At 51.0% G+C, this 17,883-nt stretch overlaps 6 protein-coding genes across 6 annotated transcripts; 3 read left to right on the plus strand and 3 right to left on the minus strand.

Annotated features, from left to right (window-relative positions):
- Positions 1–234: 234 nt before the first annotated feature.
- On the plus strand, positions 235–3,357 carry FMAN_01077 (putative replication licensing factor MCM4; the record flags this gene model as incomplete). The annotated part of the gene is made up of 3 exons (XM_041830697.1): positions 235–520; positions 572–1,447; positions 1,499–3,357. 3 exons carry the CDS (start codon positions 235–237, stop codon positions 3,355–3,357), a joined length of 3,021 nt encoding a protein of 1,006 aa, XP_041676412.1.
- Positions 3,358–3,530: 173 nt separating this feature from the next.
- Positions 3,531–5,340, minus strand: FMAN_01078 (uncharacterized protein; the record flags this gene model as incomplete). The annotated part of the gene is made up of 3 exons (XM_041830708.1): positions 3,531–4,301; positions 4,354–5,100; positions 5,158–5,340. The coding sequence occupies 3 exons, from the start codon at positions 5,338–5,340 to the stop codon at positions 3,531–3,533; spliced, it is 1,701 nt and encodes a 566-aa protein (XP_041676413.1).
- An 835-nt stretch (positions 5,341–6,175) lies between these two features.
- FMAN_01079 (uncharacterized protein) lies at positions 6,176–8,611 on the minus strand (the record flags this gene model as incomplete). Its single annotated transcript, XM_041830719.1, has 3 exons — positions 6,176–6,457; positions 6,513–8,129; positions 8,183–8,611. 3 exons carry the CDS (start codon positions 8,609–8,611, stop codon positions 6,176–6,178), a joined length of 2,328 nt encoding a protein of 775 aa, XP_041676414.1.
- Positions 8,612–10,253: 1,642 nt separating this feature from the next.
- Positions 10,254–11,589, plus strand: FMAN_01080 (uncharacterized protein; the record flags this gene model as incomplete). Its single annotated transcript, XM_041830731.1, has 2 exons — positions 10,254–11,502; positions 11,555–11,589. 2 exons carry the CDS (start codon positions 10,254–10,256, stop codon positions 11,587–11,589), a joined length of 1,284 nt encoding a protein of 427 aa, XP_041676415.1.
- A 186-nt stretch (positions 11,590–11,775) lies between these two features.
- FMAN_01081 (putative hexokinase) lies at positions 11,776–13,418 on the minus strand (the record flags this gene model as incomplete). Its single annotated transcript, XM_041830742.1, has 5 exons — positions 11,776–12,199; positions 12,253–12,707; positions 12,763–13,173; positions 13,223–13,248; positions 13,301–13,418. 5 exons carry the CDS (start codon positions 13,416–13,418, stop codon positions 11,776–11,778), a joined length of 1,434 nt encoding a protein of 477 aa, XP_041676416.1.
- A 2,218-nt stretch (positions 13,419–15,636) lies between these two features.
- On the plus strand, positions 15,637–17,241 carry FMAN_01082 (putative oligosaccharyltransferase alpha subunit; the record flags this gene model as incomplete). Its single annotated transcript, XM_041830753.1, has 3 exons — positions 15,637–15,983; positions 16,039–16,911; positions 16,962–17,241. 3 exons carry the CDS (start codon positions 15,637–15,639, stop codon positions 17,239–17,241), a joined length of 1,500 nt encoding a protein of 499 aa, XP_041676417.1.
- Between the last annotated feature and the right edge of the window lie 642 nt (positions 17,242–17,883).

Below are 17,883 nucleotides of genomic sequence, written 5' to 3' on the forward strand. Positions count from 1 at the left end.
CGCTCCGCATGGCTGACCCTCTTATCTTATCAAAAGCTCCCTGTATGAGCCCCTCGCGTCAAGCACTTTACGCGTCTGCAAAAGGAGACGCGAACCGTCGCCCAGCCAATCCCTGCGCGGCCCCTCATCTTCACCACCAATTTCCCAACATCAACAGTTGCAAAAGACAAGGGTCAAGCCAAGTCGCCTTCTCCAACTTCTGTGGCATAAACATACAGATAACCCAAAACGAAAATGTCGTCACCTACGAAAAGGCCGACACGCAGTTCAGCGACTCCTCGTCGTGCTGCTGGCAACTCAGAGACGCCCCGTCGAGGAAACTCTCAGCTCGATGCCCCTTCGAGCCCCTTCCACTACGAGTCTTCGTCACCAGGACCAAGCAATCAGAATAATCTCCCCGGAGATGTGTCTTCGCCATTTAGGCATATGACGAACAGTCAGAGCGATGTCCATACTCAAAGCGACCTGGATCCTGAAAGAACACCTCGAGCAACCCCAACCACGCCGGCCCATCACGGAGGTAAGAGAACTGGCTCAATCAACCTCATCTTCACTTAATTGACCACCATAGGATCTTCACCTATCCGCTATGATCCTAGCTCCAGCCCCGGCAGATCACTTCGGCAACAATCTGAGCTTCGAAGTGAGAGCAGCGGCTTGTTCTTGGGTTCTCAACTCGGCACGCCAGCACCCCACCGAAGAGGCGATATCAACTCCGATGCGACTCGAACGCCCCGTGCTTCTCGGCGAGTGATTCTCGATGATGCTGGCCGTGTACTTCGGGAGGGCCCCGCTGATGGATCCGATGCCGCTTCTTTCGCGAACAGGGACCCCAACACCTCAGAGGCTGATGTTCTTGGTGGACAAGGACAAAGTCTTATTTGGGGCACGACTGTCTCCATCGACGATACCTTCGCATCGTTCAAGGAATTCCTTCGCAACTTCACACAGAAGTATCGGATGTACCGCGATGGTGCGTCAGATGAAGACGTTCAGAACGCTCCTGATGCAGAGTCAAAGCCGTATTGGGAGGCTCTGGAGAACATGTTGCTCTTGGGAACGACACGACTCTATCTTGATATCTCCGACCTGAATCTATATCCACCGACCCGAAAGCTATGGCATCAAATTCAAGCCTACCCCCAGGAAATCGTGCCAGTCATGGATCAGTCCGTTCATGACATGATGGTCGAGATTGCACGGGCCGAGACTTTGAGAAACCGTCAATCGCAGAGCAGCGCTGGCCATCAAGCCTCCCAACAGAGCACCCAGAGCTCAGAACCTGTCTTTCCCAGCTCAGATAGACCCGAAGAGGCGCCCACACCCCGGACACAGCCAGATCAACAACAGCAGGCTTCGCTGGAGGATCAAGTAGCTTCGTCCATTTACGTCGTTCGACCATTTGGTCTGGACAAGACCACCAACCTGAGAGATCTGAATCCCTCTGGTAAGTTATATTCTCCTGTAATTATCGCTTCCTTCGACTAACATGGACCAGATATGGACCGCTTGATCAGCATCAAGGGTCTCGTTATCCGAACAACCCCCGTTATTCCTGATATGAAAGATGCATTCTTCCGTTGCAATGTTTGCAACCACTCTGTCAATGTTGGCCTGGATCGTGGTAAAATTCGCGAGCCCACCGAGTGTCCTCGTGAGATTTGCAAGTCCAAGAACTCCATGTTGATCGTGCACAACAGATGTTCCTTCGAGGACAAGCAGGTCATTAAGCTTCAGGAGACACCTGATGCTGTGCCTGCTGGTCAGACGCCTCATTCAGTGTCGGTCTGCGTTTACAACGAGCTGGTCGATTTTTGCAAGGCTGGTGACCGTGTCGAGTTGACAGGTATCTTCCGTGTCAGCTCTGTTCGTGTCAACCCCCGCCAGCGTGCCCTCAAGAGTGTGCACAAGACATATGTTGACGTTCTCCACATTCAAAAGGTCGATAAGAAGCGCATGGGCGCTGACCCTTCTACGCTCGGTGTCGCTGGTGAGGAGGAAGCTGAAGCTGGAGAGAATGGCATCGAAGAGACACGAAAGATCACGATTGAGGACGAGGAGAAGATCCGGGAGACAGCCGCCCGTGACGATATCTACGAGCTTCTTGCTCGTTCCCTAGCTCCCTCGATCTACGAAATGGACGACGTCAAGAAGGGCATCCTGCTGCAACTCTTTGGGGGCACCAACAAGACGTTTCAAAAGGGTGGCAGTCCCAAATATCGAGGTGACATCAATGTCCTCCTCTGTGGTGACCCGTCGACAGCTAAGTCGCAGATGCTTTCGTACGTTCACAAGATTGCGCCCCGTGGTGTTTACACGAGTGGCAAGGGATCCTCAGCCGTCGGTTTAACTGCGTACGTCACTCGCGATCCAGAGACGAGACAGCTTGTCCTTGAGTCTGGAGCCCTGGTCCTATCAGACGGAGGTGTCTGCTGTATCGACGAGTTTGATAAGATGTCAGATGCTACGCGCTCCGTACTCCATGAAGTGATGGAGCAGCAGACCGTCTCAGTCGCCAAAGCTGGTATTATCACCACTCTCAATGCGCGAACCAGTATCCTCGCATCCGCAAACCCTATCGGCAGTCGCTACAACCCCGATCTTCCTGTTCCTCAGAATATTGACCTCCCTCCTACCCTCCTCTCGCGATTTGATCTCGTGTACCTCATCCTGGACAATGCCGATGAGAAGAACGATCGACGCTTAGCCAAGCATCTTTTGTCGCTTTACCTTGAGGACAAGCCCCAATCCGCTCCCAACAACAATGATATTCTGCCAGTCGAGTTCCTCACTCTCTATATCTCCTATGCGAGGTCCAAGATTCAACCTACCATCTCACAAGAAGCGGCTCAGGAGCTGGTCGACTGCTATGTTGCCATGCGCTCCCTTGGACAAGATGTCCGCGCGGCTGATAAGCGTATCACTGCCACTACCCGTCAGCTTGAGAGTATGATCCGTCTCTCGGAAGCTCATGCCAAGATGCGCCTTTCTGAGACTGTCACACGTGACGATGTTGTCGAGGCCAATCGTCTCATTCAGAGCGCCCTCAAGACCGCGGCCACAGATGCTCAGGGACGTATTGACATGAGTCTCCTCACTGAGGGAACAAGTGCTGCTGATCGCAAGCGTCGCGATGAGCTACGCACCGCTCTCCTACGCCTCTTGGACGACATGACAGCTGGGGGCAACACCGTGCGTTGGGGTGATGTTGCTCGCCGACTCAGTGAGGGCGCCAGCATTCCTGTCGAACAGTCCGAATTCAACGACGTGATGAGGGCTCTTGAGGCGGAGAGCGCCATCATGATCACAGGCGAAGGAGCGAGAAGGACCATCCGCAGGGTGACCTCTGTTGCATAAAAATGATGAGTACGGGCTCACTCGACGTTGAATGATATACCATGTAGATGAGTTGATGAGGTTTACTGGGATCAAAGGTTGTACGATGATGAATCTCCTGGCTGGGTCAGGCGTTGGGCATATTTGTGGGTGATAGATAGAGGTGGGCATGCTTGATTTGATTAATGCTATGATCATTCTACCAGCCTTGGAACGTGTGCCGGGGTGTTAATGTCCTGTCCGAGCCCTTTGTTGACTTCAGTAGCAACTTCCAGAGCATCTGTCAGAGTGTCGATCAAGTCTTGTTCATTTTCTAGACCAGCCGAGATACGCACACTTGCTTCCCTGACTCCTAGTTGATGCATATACGCCTTCTCGTCTGGTTTCTTACCAAAGACGACCATGTTGTACGCAAACATGATTGTGACATGTCCGCCAAGGTGAGGGCTCGGATAGAAGCCTGTCCTGTCGTAGAAGGCTGTCGCAGCTTCAACAGTTGAGAATTCAACAGTCAGGAGGCAGCCGTATCCAGGCTCTGGCAGTTCTGGTGTTGCTCGCCTTAGAATTGCATCGTAGTTTGACTTGCTGCTGAGTTGCTTGGGATATTGCACATTGGCCACAGGAGAGTCTGGAGCCGACCTGGCACTGTTGAGAAAGTTGGCCATGGCGAGAGCGTTCCGGTTCAGAATCTTGGTACGCTCAAGGAGGTCCCTTGAATTGGAGAGCAAGACTTGAGCATCGGAAGCAAAGAGCTCGTTATGATGAGACTCTTTGAAAAGGGTCCGAAGATTATGATAATGGGGAGAAGTGGGATTTAGGACGATGGAACCGCCCATGACATTGGCATAGCCACTGAAGGACTTGGTGAGAGACGAAAGGAGGATGTCTGAGCTGGATAAGACGTCAACGTTGGCGAAACCACTGATTGTGTCGTCGATGATGAGAAAGAATCCATACTCTTCAGACTATTGGAATGTCAGCATTAAGTTAGGACAGGGCAATATGAGATCTGCTTACTAGTTCCTTCAAACGATTCGTATCGACAGTTTCCAAGGTTGGATTCCCAGGAACCTCCACAAATGCATGGCTAACAGGTCTTCCCTCTTGCTTCTCATGCTTCAGCCAATCTTCAAAGGCCAAAAGACCTTGTTCATCAACCTTTCCAAAGTGCTTCAATCCTTGCGGGCATTCTTCTATAAGATGGTGGTATGTATTGTGGAAGATGATGCCCAGCACGACAATAGTGCCGGGTCGGTGCTTTGTCAACAGAGAGCTGGAGTGGAAGATAGCAGCCATGCCCGTCGGGTACAGAAACACATCGCTTGGTGTACACTTGACCTTGTCTGCATCAACCGGCGCACGATGGAGAAGGTCGACGATCCTGGTCCGGAGGTCACCATGGGCTTCGCTCTCGGGGGTCCAAGTCGGAGATGGGATAGGGCCCTTTTCAGCCTCATAGGGGACTTCCTTGATAGTGTCTAGGCCTTTGAGAAGATCCTCAGCTCCACGAATAGAGATTCCGAGTCCTGGATTCTGCCAAGTGAGCATCACAGCAGGTATCGCCGTTGGACTAACGAGAACAACATATACTCTATGGCCTGCTATATCGACGCATTTGAGAGTGGCGTCTTGGGCTGTCAAGCGTTTGTCTCCGCGGTTTTCGTGGGTGATATGATGAAGAGTATATGGCCATACCGCAGGGTTAAGATAAACCAATGCAGCCTTGTCTGTATGGCCAAGACGTTTTGCAATCTCATGCCCAAGCTAAGGCCAGCGAGCGTCATCAGTACATTATTTATTCTCAAATCTATGTGGACTTACTTGAGCAGAATAGTGCGTGGGCATGAAGCGGGGATATATGTGAACCAGCTTCTTCAGAGGAGCAGGATCGCCTTCTCGAATGGCCCTCGCCACGTCCCATCCTGGAAGATTAGTGATAACACTGTAGGGAGTTTGAGGAGGAGGAGCATGTCCAAATTCGGACTGAGTCTTCAGTACGGGCATGATATACAAGTGAAATGGTCAGGTCCAGAACAGTGAGTAGCCGAGAATCACCATCGTGTCACAATTGGCCATCAGGTCTTTATATACCTGCTGTATCGCAGACTAGTGCACCAATCCTTCGAATCTTGATGGATTTAGTTGCACTAGTTAGACCAAAGCGACCTTAACAGTAAAGCCCCCAGGTTGGGCTAGTGCCACTTTACTCTCAGGGCGTTGGTTTGACATCGAGACCATGGCCTAGAATCAGATGTAGCTTGGGGGTTGACAGCCTTGGCGGTGATACTATGCGTATCGCCAATCATGGATACTATCATATGATGGACTATAAGCCACGAGCTACAGTGGCGGCTACTAGTGGGAATGAGGTTACGTGACTCCTCCGTACTGCCGCGGAGGTAGCTGAGGCTCATGGACTCGAATTCTTTGGGTCACGATGCTGTCGATGAAATGGAAGTCGAAGATATTGCAAAGAGGATTGGTAAAAGCGGCTGACCTATTAGGATTATCAAGACCATCCTCAACATTCTGACAGAGATCGACAACACCAAGACTGATGATGGAGTCATTCGTCGGTCAGGAAATGTAATGGCCAATACTGCTCTCTCTCTCTGTTTGCTTTTCAACTTTGCTGAGCTCACTAAATGCATTACTCAATCAACTTTCTAAACTAGCCAATTGACCTATCGCGTCCGCCTCTTCAGCAGAGGAACTCATATTACACAAAAGGGAACCAAACCAAGCCTCGCATAACCCCCCCTCAAGACTAAGACTGTATCTCAAACACCGCTACAAAAATGCACGCAACAATGCCCACCAAGACTAAGACTCCTTGTTCCTACCAGATGCCTCTCTCTTTACCCTCAAACCCAAAGTTCGCAGCTACGCCTACGAACAGAGCTCCGCAGAGAATACTTGGACCCCAACGGTCGTAGAACCCAATGGCCTTGCGTTCTCGAATGCCTTTACTTCGGTGGAGATAGGTGAACACAGAGTAGGCGAGGCTTGCAATAGCCAATACTGTAAAGAGGCCGGAAATCCAGAAGTGGGTAGGTGTGGGATGGCTACCGAAGTTGAGTAGCGTGACAGCAATTGTGCCGATGTAGATAGAAAACTCGAGCTATCAAACGAAGCGTATTAGTAAATGAACACCTACTTGGCATCAAAGCACTTACCCATCCCAGGAATGTTCTTTCAGCCGCAAAATAGACCTTGGGCTCCACGCGTACAGGCACGTAGATCTTCTTGCCAGGGGGCGCCTTAAACTTCTTAGTCTGGATAGGATCGTGCCCAAACAAGGCTTGCAGTCGGTCACTGCGTTCAACCTGCGTGCTTCTAGGCGCAGGAATAGCAAGCTTGAGCGCAGAAATCGCGTGTTTTCCAAAATGTTGTCTGATATGTCGAGTCTTGGCAGAAAGCAATGTCGAGTAGTAGCGCCATCCTCCACTTCTCTTGGCTTGCGCCAGCTCGTATCTTTCATCATACTCATCATCCGAGTTGTAAATCGCATAGTCTTCATCTGCCGCGGGAAGGTCTGTCATCTGGCCCTCCATGTCAATAGGGGGGATCTCACGGAGACCACGAGCGCCCTGTGCGCTCGACTCGCCGTTAGTGCCGTTGCGGCCAGAAGCCTGCAACTCCTCGTCATCCGAGTCAAGCTCTTCGTCGTCATCAGATGTATTGGTGGTACCTGACAATCCGGGTCGTCGAATACCAAAGTCATGAGTAACGGGTTTGCGGATGTCTACGTCCATCTGAGGCATCCAGAAAGGCAGGAGGTTGATTCTATCAGGAAACAACGTCGCCGTACCGTGGATGAACTTCGAGAACTTGGGCACGGCCTCCACCAGGTGAGACGAGATAAGCTGGCGAACCCACTCAGGTGGTTTCTGGCCGGACTGCGTCTGGAGCTTGACCTCCAGAACGGCATAAGGGAACCGCTCAATGTCTTCGGCAGGCAATTGCGAAAAGGGATAGTCAACGCCGATATCCATACGACGCCAGTTCTCTCCAGAGCGGACACGGCCATCCAGGTTGTCTTCTCGCACCATTGTGAGCTCCGTATCCAGCGAAATTCGGACACGGGCATCGGCGGGCAGCTGGAACGCAGTGCGGTTATAGAAAGATCGGCAAACGGGCTTGTAGCCCTTTTTAATAACCGAATATTGGACCTCAGAGGCCAATCGCTCGTCCTCAGCAATGGCCTTCTCAGACTTCTTTCCCTCTTTGCGTGCCTTCTCAAAGATGGCGGCTGGGAGGAGTTCTCCCTTCATGTACGCGTTGACGTTTTTCTCCTTCATGGCAAATCGAGCCTTGACAGACTTCTCACCCGTCCAATCTTCACGATGGGTCTTGCGCTCGACGAAGATCGTCTCTGTCTTCATGCCTCCATACCATCGAAGTCGAATCGCCTCGGCACCTTCAGTTTTCTTCAGGCGACCTTCGTACAAGTCCCAGGTGTCGGGATTGTCGTAGTAAATCGATGTGATTGCTGAGTCTTCCGGGTCGAAGTCCTTGTTGGCATTGAAGACGAGGACGGGCAAGTGCTTCAGGATAATAAGCTTCAGTTCCGTGACGTTGTCAGGGTGCACCCAGTATTTAGTCGTTTGTCGGATGAAGTTGGCCTGGCCTCCACCCGCAGCACTGTCGCCCTTGACGGGATTTCCGCGAGTTCGGACGAGGTCGTAGAGCTTCGACAGCTTGATGACAGCGGCGTCGTAGTTTTCCTTGTAAAAGGGCTTGGCTTTGAGTCGGCTATCGAAAACGGGCTTCAGGTGCCATCCGGTCGTTTTCTGGAACTTTCGTTAGGCAACGGCTACGTTGTTTCCAATGGGTTGAGTCTTACATCGTGCTTCTTAATGATCTTGTAAAACCCGGTGTAGTTGAGCTGCACGAATTTGGCAAGGTCGTGGACATCGGCTATGATGTCGCTGAGGTCCTCTTCGAGAAGCATGAACTCTTCCTCGCTTGGGCCATTCTCGCCAAGTCCACGCTCATTCAGGCGATTAACCACATCCTTGACTTCGCGTTCGCTCACAGCAATTCGACGGGCAATCTCCATAGCCTTGACCTTCTGCTTGGTGTGAACCTTTTCGAGCTCTAACTCGAGCCTTTCGACGAAGCGCGTCTCGTCATCCTCAGTCCATTCTGGGCCCTTGCCTGCCTTCAAAGGGCCTGTAGGTCCCTTGAGCTCATTTTTCAAACCTTCGTAATCGATGTAGTACCACTGATACTCCTGGATAACGCTGGAGCGCAACTGCTCTCCGAACTTCATGACGACGACGCCGGGTCGGACAGAGAGATTTTTGCCGTCGCGGGTGCTGAGCCAGGTTCTGGAACGTGTCTTGAGGTCTTGAACGATCAGCATGTGCGCATTGAAGAGGCTGGATACAACATCCAAGGAATTGGGCTCGAATAGCCAAGGCTGATTGATGATGATGGATGGAAGAGATATGGAGCGTTTGACCACAGTGCAGTCGAGGAAGTCAATCGACGAATGCTGCTGATACAGATCTTTTGCGGGCTTACCTGGTGACAATAATAAGAGAAGAGGAGGGCGAGAGAGACAATGTTTTTGGTGTCGCCGAAAGTTACGAGATGACCGAGGCGTAACAAAACAGGTCAGGGCTTCCGAGTCGGCAGGTCAGAGTACGGACGAACTATTTTAACGAATATGCAAGGTAACCGTGTCACTGCAAGTCGATTCCAGGTACGAGAAAAGTTCCAGGTTTCCTTGCCTTGACCTGATGTGAACTCTTTCGTCGCTTCGCTTTGTCTTGTTATCGTTGACTAGTCGAGCAACTGACTTTAGGCCGGGCGTTATGTGGAGCAGCAGGCCGACATGGGTATAGTTGGCGTTGTCACGGTCGAGAGCTCTGTTCGAGACAAGCTCTGAACCTGAGACGATTGGCGAATCATGTTGGTGGCTACAGGAACGTGCACGTCACTGAAGGAAACTTAATGGCGAGGCTAGAGAGAGGACAGGGGAGTCCGACGAGAAAAACTGGTGCTGCTGAAGCGAGGGTCCGTCGTATTTTCTTAGCGGCCGTTCTTCCATACCTAAGGTACCTAGGTAGGTACTGAGCTAAGGTATTTGGGCTGTCTCGCCCAAGGTGCTGTGCAATGTAGGCATGCGCCAGCGTCATTTTACAGCACATCCACAGGATACGCATGGACTACAGTACCTAACAAGCGAGTTGACGCTGTCCTATTCGCCAATTGAGCCCTTCGGCACCCAAGCCCAAGCTTGTCAGAAAACATCTTTCATGCACGTGTAAATGCATCTTGCCGGCATTGCACTACAATCCCCAACTGCCCAATTGCGAGAGTGGATCGATTCAGCCGTGGATACCACCTGTACTAGTAGCACAAGGTGGAGAAATATGTTGAGGCTCGGTGTCGAATTCGATACCCTGGAGGAATAAAAAATCATATAAAAACGTAAGGGGCTTGTAATTATCATACATACCTTACCTGGGTAGTTGCCTATGATGTACTTCCAAGTTGCGAGGGAATGTCTATACCTCTGCGCATTGATGACTTTGATACATCATTCTTTAGTAACTAATATAGAACTACAAAACACTTCGTAGCAAGTGAAAGACCCTGGCTATAGTTAATGCGAGATTTTATATTCTGTTTTCTTTGCACCATCCAGAGACGGCCCCCATTTTTTTCGGGTCAAGATGCTTCACCACTGAACTCCAGACCTGTATAGATCCAACCCTAGCACAAACTTGGCCTTGATTCTTTTCTACAGCCTCAACTCGAAAACCCAGCTTCAACCTTACCACATGCGTAGATAGACAGGTACACTCGTTGCTCAACCCTTGTAGCTCGGGTATCGTCCACCCACCTCCAAACTTCCGTGCCCCTCGACCCCGCGACACACAGTTTTTTATTTCGTGCCCCTCATCATGGCTCCCAAAATCGATGATTCCATGCCGGCGCGCATATCCTCCGATTGCCCAGACGAGATCCGAGAAGTCCTCTACCATGCCTGGGGTCATGATAGAAGTGGTCTGCAGAAACTGCTAAAAACCACCGGCAAGGCAAATGCTCAGGACCCCAAGACTGGGGAGACACCCTTGCATGCAGCTATCCGTGCCTGCGGGCCAGCTTCTGGGGACGATGACGACCAGGAAGAGGATGGCTCCGTTGAAGAGGCTAAAGAGATAGTTCACGATCTCTTCCTGAGAGGTGCGATTTGGAACGATGTCGATAGCAACAATGAGACACCAGGCTGCCTTGCCCTTAGGCTTGGCCGTAAGCCTCTATACAACCTTTGTGTAGAGGCTGGAGTGCGAGCTGAACTCTTGTTCGCTCTTATGGGGGATTATGAAGCACTGTCATCTGGTTCAGATGATGGTGACGAAGAGATGGAACCTGAACAAGATGGCGAAGAGGCTCCTCAACTGGTATCCGCTGAAGACACAGCCCCTCATCCAGAAGAACCCAAGTTCATTCCTCCCGACGCTCAAGAGAAGCAAGTCACAAGTGAGGAATATCTAAATTCGAAACTTGTATATGACGATGCTAAGCTCGTCGACTCTGACCTCAACGGTGTCATGATGGCATGGGAGACCGACATCATGCGCCGGTCGGTTGCCGGTCTGATTCCCGACTCAGCCCCCGGCAAACGTATCCTCAACATTGGTTTCGGCATGGGTATCGTTGATGGTATGTTCGCTGAATTGAAGCCATCACGCCATCATATCATCGAGGCACACCCGAGCGTTCTTGAGCACCTCTCCAAGGATGAATCCAAATTTGGCCCTAGTTGGGAGAAGAGCGGCCCTGAAGAGGGCGCCTTCAAGGTGCACAAGGGCAAGTGGCAAGATGTTGTGCCAAAACTACTGGAAGATGGTGAGGTTTATGATGCCATTTACTTCGACACCTTTGGTGAAGACTACTCTCAGCTACGTCACTTCTTCTCTGAGTGCATCATTGGCATCATGGACCAGGATGGCAAGTTCAGCTTTTTCAATGGCCTTGGAGCTGACAGAAAGATCTGCTACGACGTATACACCAAGGTGGTCGAGATGCAGTGCGCCGATGCAGGGCTCGATGTCGAATGGGAGGAGAGTGATGTAGACATGTCTGGTCTAGAAAAGGCTGGTGAGGGAGAGTGGGAGGGCGTACGGAGACGATACTGGACCCTGGACAGTAAGACATACCATTTATTTTACATCACTATCAAGCTAACTTCATTTCGCAGAATACCGACTGCCTATTTGCACATTCATGGGCTAGACGAATATATCCATCAAAAGAATTCCAGGCCTGTCAGTGGCACATGCTCTTGATAGTCTTTAAGAAACCCTTCGTCTCTATTCGTGCTTTCATTCAAGTCCACGTCTATCTTCGTTTTCCGTCCAATCCTAATATTAACCTCTGATACCCATCACGCGCCTTTCATCAATCGACCCCCGCTCATGCTTATTTGAAGTTCTCGGGATGGAGGATACCCGCCATGTTGCCCTCATTGATTCGCTTAAGGGTCAGGGCGGCAATCAGGGCGGCGCCGACACCACTGCCGTCCTCAGCAGTAAGAACCTCAATAGGGTCCTCGGCCTTCTTGTCGGTCTTCGCAGGCCAGTCAAGAATTTCTCGCAGAGCCTGAGCTCCTCGCTCCTTGAAGTAGGGGTACTTGTTGAACACGGAGCCATCAGCACCGACGTGGCAAGATTCGTATCCCTTCTTCTTGCAGATAGCAGCAACACCACAAGCCGAAAGGCGAGCAGCACGTGTGCCGATGAGCTCGGCGGTCCTTCGAACGAGCTCCAGTTCGGGGCGTGTGGGCTTCAGGTTCAGCTTCTTGACGAAGAGATCATACGTCTCAGTCAGGTTCTCCCAGGGGTCCCTAAAGCAGAAAATTAGCAGTGTGTGTAAACCCAGCCAAAGAAGAAAACGTACTCTTCAATAGCAGACAGGAAGGAAGCATCGAGGGAGTAAGGCTTGCGTAGCAGAGCGATATCTTGGTTCTCAAAGATATGGATGGCCTTGTTATCGTGAAGGTCAACAAGGATGAGTCGGAAAATCTCGCCAAGGTAGAGACCAGCAATCATCTTTTCGAAGGCTTGTTGTCCTGGGCGAGGAGACTCCTTATCGATAGTCACATCGTAGGCAGTTCGGGGGAGGACCTTGTGCTCGTTGTCAAAAGCTCCCCACTCGCAGTTGATGGCCATGGGCAGATCGGCGGGCAAATTCAGGTCGGCAATCTTAGGAATGGAACCGCAGTCCTCCATGTAAGCAGCATTGCAACCAGTACCAAAGATGCAGCCGATCTTCATAGCGGTATCGGTATAGGCTGAAGCGATCAATGTGCCAGTAGTATCATTAATGATAGCCGCAAGCTTGATGGGGACGCCCTATTCACATGATCAGCAGCGATTCTCTGGGGCTTGAGAGTGATGTTCAGCGTACGCGAGCCTTCAGGGCTTCCTCAAACATAGGCACGATATTCTTGCCCTCCACGCCATCAATGTCGAAGCCCTTGGTCCATCGCTGCAGGATGCCCTCATCGATATAGTTCTGGGTGGCAGGGTACGAGAATGTGAAACCCAGAGGAATTTTCTCCAGCTTGCTGCAGTCTCCATGGTGAGTCTCGAGGAACTGGTAAAGACACTCGGCAATGTATTCCCAAAGCTCCTCAGATGTACCAGACTTGAGCTCCTCGGGCATGCGGTACTTGGACTGGAGGATATCGAACTCGGATTTCTCTTCGGTCAGGGTGATTTGGCAGACTCGCAGGTTTGTTCCGCCCATGTCCAAGGCCAGGTAGGTTCCGGTTTCATAGCCATCGGGGTATGACATGACCCAGGTAGGGTTCATAGGCTATGGACTTGGTTAGAAGCAGGATTGGAGGTGTCTGTTTCGAACTCACGATGCTACCCCCCTCAACACTGAGGCCTGTTGAGAGTCAGACAGTCGTCCCTGTAGTCTGCAGAACAGCAGGGCTCACCTTTGGCTAATTCGGAGACAAAATGGTCGGTAATCTCCTTGAGCTTAGCGGCCTCTACCGTAAAGAGCTTCTCGAGCTTGTGAATCTCATCGGCGAGATCCTTAGGGACATCGGCCATTGATCCTGACATGATTTATCGTTAGCAACAGAGATTTGAGCGGGCTGATATTATTTTGGTTGGATGCAGTTGGAAAAACAAGAGACTGAGGAGAGAAAGGTTAACAGAAGGGCAGCGCATTTTGACTTCAGTGCTGCATGGTCACTGAACAAGCACTGCATCTACACTCTGACAGTAGTACAGTGATTGCCAGCTGGCAAACCCAATAGCATTCAGTAACCACGAAGTACAAGCTCACGTAATACACCTTATCTGCAAATTCGTTGTTTCCCCGAAGCTTGAGGTCATAGTTGCATGCACAGTCGATTATCATTGTTGTCGCCGATTCTTGGCCGAGCCCCAAGAGCCAATGAGGATGGCTCTCGATCTCGCACGACGGCTTTTTTCACCGTCGTGACTCTAGAAGACGACTTCGTCTTGCCTCCAAGGTTCGTCACCAGGAATGTTGCAGAGGATGGAGAAACATCGTCATCGCGGCGCCATTTTTGCTGGCTCTGCCCCACCGAGCGAGCTTCCTCTTCGTGGACAAGCAACAGCTCGTGGCCAGCAGCAATTGATGCTCCCAAGCAACGAGTTATAGAGTTTCTCGGTCGCGGGGACGTCATAACATAAGATAGCAAGTGATAGCATTTCAGTGTACGTACCCTTTCGGGAGGGAGGACGTCGAGGACCAAGACCGACCATTTTGATGAGGGAGGTTTGACTTTTGGCGGGGTTCGGATTTGGCGGGGTAGTGTCGTGTTGAAGCTTCGTAGCGCGTAGGTCACCGTAGAAACGTTTGTAGAGTGAAAGAGGTATTCACGAAAGGAAAGAAACACAATTAGGATTTAGAACAGGTTGAGGAGTATAGGGAGGATGGTGTAGGTAGGGGGATACAGGGTTTTTAAAGCAGACCAGATATGGATGGGATGGGATGGAAGGGAGGTGGAGAAGAAAGCACCTTACGTCGGTAGGTAAGGTAGGTGCTAGTAGGTCTTGGAGGGACTGGACTGGAGTAAATTGAGGTGAGTCGAGGTCAGGACAGGCCGTTGAGCGGGAGATTTGCAGGGAGTTGACTTATTAGTTGTCTTCTCATGTCATCAATCGGCCAGAAGCAAAGTACATCTACCTGCAAATAAAGGTTGACATGTACTTGATCTTGTATCTTGTGACCAATTGGCGACAGCCAGATCGTCCCAGGTCTCCGCCATCTTGACCCTCAACTAACTTAGTACATACATACTATGTAGGTATCCAAAATATAGTAGGTATGTAGGCTGCACCTGGTTTCTATTGAACACTTGTGTCTGCTCCCCTTCACTGGGCACCCGAGCCACCTCTGTATCCTTCGTGGGTTGGTTGATTGACCGCTTCGTTGCAAAAGAAGCAAACAAGAGACATCTCTCCTCAACAATGATACTAGCCCGAACAAGAACTCAGGCACCTCACGCTTAGACATTCGTGGTCTGAGATGCGCGTGGGTTGAGGTGTCTCTTCTCCTTAACTCCAACTGGAGCCCATCTTGTCGGGCCGTTGATGGAGGGGACCGTTGGTATTTATTAGTGGTTACTCTGACTGAAAGTCGCACAACACGTTAGAGTTCCAATTGCGTTTTTTTCAGTTGCACCTCTTGGTTAGTGCCATCTCTTCGAAGTCAAAATCAGTATGAAATTCATGATACCCTGACTGTGCACATGTTTCACTGCCCTCAACCTTCATGAGCTGGGGAGCATGGAGGTCGGCCGCGTCCACTCTGGGCAGTTTAAGCTCCAGCTTGGTAACATGATGTCAGGTCCCAGTAAGCCACCTTCGTGGGGGGGTCTCCAAGGCTAGGTACTTGGTTCTTCTGCCGTTCAGGTATTTCCCGCCTTCCGTCATCAGGAAGAATGGAGAATGGAAGGGGTGCTTGGGCCAGCGCACCTTTTAGTTAAGGTACCGAGGGTCCGGGTCCGGCGCTACGATTCTCCCGAGCTGCGATCTAGCCACGTTTTCATTGGTTAGACATGCTAGCTACGGAACCTACCCTGAAGCTTCCGCTGACGCGCCAAATGGGCAACGTATGCTTTTTGGGGAGCTGTCTCAGGAGGGTCTAGAAGTTGAGGTGTCTCGAGAGTTGCGAGCTTGCATTAATCAAACTTTGACCACAATTACCTTGCGGTACACGGCCACGACAAATTTTTATTCTTGACAGCTTCGGATATCTCAATAAATGAGTGTATCCCCATCTTAAGCCGTCATCATGAAGCCTTTCGCCATCACCACGGCGCTCTTTAGCTTCATATCTGTCGCACTCGCTGGCGCAACTACAGACTCCAAGGCATCAAAGGTCATCCTGCCCGTCGATTTTAAGCCTCCACAGGTTTTCAAGAACGCCAATTTGGTGCACGTAATCTCTCTAGAGAAGACCTACGTGAAGGAACAGATCAATGTCCTCGTCGAGAACGTTGCAAAGGAGCCGCAGACAGAGTACTATGTGCCATTTACTGCCGAACAGCTTCCTCGTATAGGAGGTTTCGAGGTTAAGGATCGTAAGGATGCGAACGCCGGACCGTTCGTGGCCGAGACTGTCGAGTACGATCCTCTCAGGTATGTGTCTTCGAGCCTGGATATGTCGCAGTTCACTACTAATGGTGCCATATAGTGATGTTCAGTACTATCGTATCCGACTGCCCACGCCGCTCAAGCCTGGTGCTCAACAAACGCTCGGAATCACCTACTATTACCTGAAAGCCTACACCCCTCTCCCCGCGGCCGTTTCCCAGGACGATGATCAATACCTGAGCTTCGACTTTTCCGTTTATGCACCATCTGCCTACATCACGAAGAAGCAGAAGACCGAGCTTAAGGCTGCTTCGGCCGACGTCCCCGATTATACAAAGCTTCCAGGCAGTGGCGAGGTCAAGGAGTTTCCTGTAAAGCAGGGCACCAAGCTCATCTATGGTCCCTTCGATGAAAAGCCCGCCGGTGCTGTCTCCCCTGCAAACGTTCGCTTTCAGTTTACCAAACCGGTTATTCACGTCAAGGAGCTGGACCGTCTGATTGAAGTCAGCCACTGGGGCGGCAACATCGCCTTCGAGGAGCACTACGAGATGTATCACGGCGGTGCCAACCTTTCTGACAACTTCGATCGAATCAAATATTCTCAGCATTCGTTGTACCGTCAGCATGGGGTTGCGGGAGTTCGTCCTTCGCACTACCTCGACCAGTTGCGAATTCCTCTTCCTGGCGGAAGCGTGGACGCCTACTATACGGATGTGATCGGCAACGTCACGACGTCTACTTGGCGAACCGACAGCCGAGACGCTCTTCTTGTTCTAAAGCCGCGATACCCTCTTTTTGGTGGATGGAGGTACCCTTTCACTATTGGATGGAACTCCGATGCTTCCAACTTCCTGCGAAAAACCGCCGCTGGTAGTTTCGTACTTCGAATTCCTTTTCTCGAAGGCCCCAAGCAGCCAGAAGGCGTTGAATATGAGCACATCAACGTCAATATTCTCCTTCCAGAAGGCGCCGAGTAAGCCGACAGTCCAAGCACTATCTGTGCCTTTGCTAACTTTGATACAGGAACGTCAAGTTCCACACCAACATTCCCGAATCATCGATCGTATCTACCTCGGTTGATCTGACCAGAACCTACCTCGATACTGTCGGCAGAACAGCTGTCAGCATTAAGGCGCGAAACCTGGTCGACGAGTTCCGAGACCGCCAACTCATCATCTCTTACGATGCGCCTCTCTCGAGCGCTCTTCGAAAACCTTTGGTCATCTTTGCCAGTGCCATGGTAGTATTTGTCACTACCTGGGCATTGGGCCAGGTGCAGGTGGGATTTAAGCCCAAGAAATAGACGCTTTAATAGAAACGGAACGTGCCTTTTGATTGAGGGGTCTTCACCTTTACATGATGAAGAGCCTGGAAGCAGCTGCTGGGAAAGATGTAAAAGTGTAAAATAGAGGGACGGTATTAGTAAATGGATTAGGTTTCCTGTTTCCAAGACGCAAGAGGCATCATATGACAATCAAATGCACGCTTGACAAAGGCAGCAAAGCCACCACCAAGGACAGGGTCCAAGCCATTATCCGTAAAGGCGGGCAACTCCGTAAGCCAGGTAGGCCCAGCCTCTTTTGAGAGCCTCTTGTGTACTTTGCCAGGTTCTAACACGGACTTGATACCACACGAAGGATGTGTGGAGGGACTGTGTCTCCCAGTTGAGCCTGAGATGGGTGGGCGAGACAGGCTCCGAATGGCCACCCTGGCTGAGGACCCTCTCCTTGTCTGCGCCAGGTTCTGACAGCATGGGTTAGTCAAAAGAAACCGGGCAAAGGAAACCAGGGCACTGGTATAAGATTGAACATGAGAACCCTCCTCGAAGCCTCACACATTCTTTTGCATTTATAATTTGACAACCAATATCTCAGGTTGAGGCTGATCAATCAGGGCCTCACTTTACAGTCGCTTTAACGATCTCGTTCGACTAATCCTGTCCTAT

The sequence above is a fragment of the Fusarium mangiferae genome, assembly GCF_900044065.1.
Source record: "Fusarium mangiferae strain MRC7560 genome assembly, contig: FMAN_scaffold001, whole genome shotgun sequence".
NCBI classification, from domain to species: Eukaryota; Fungi; Ascomycota; class Sordariomycetes; order Hypocreales; family Nectriaceae; genus Fusarium; species Fusarium mangiferae.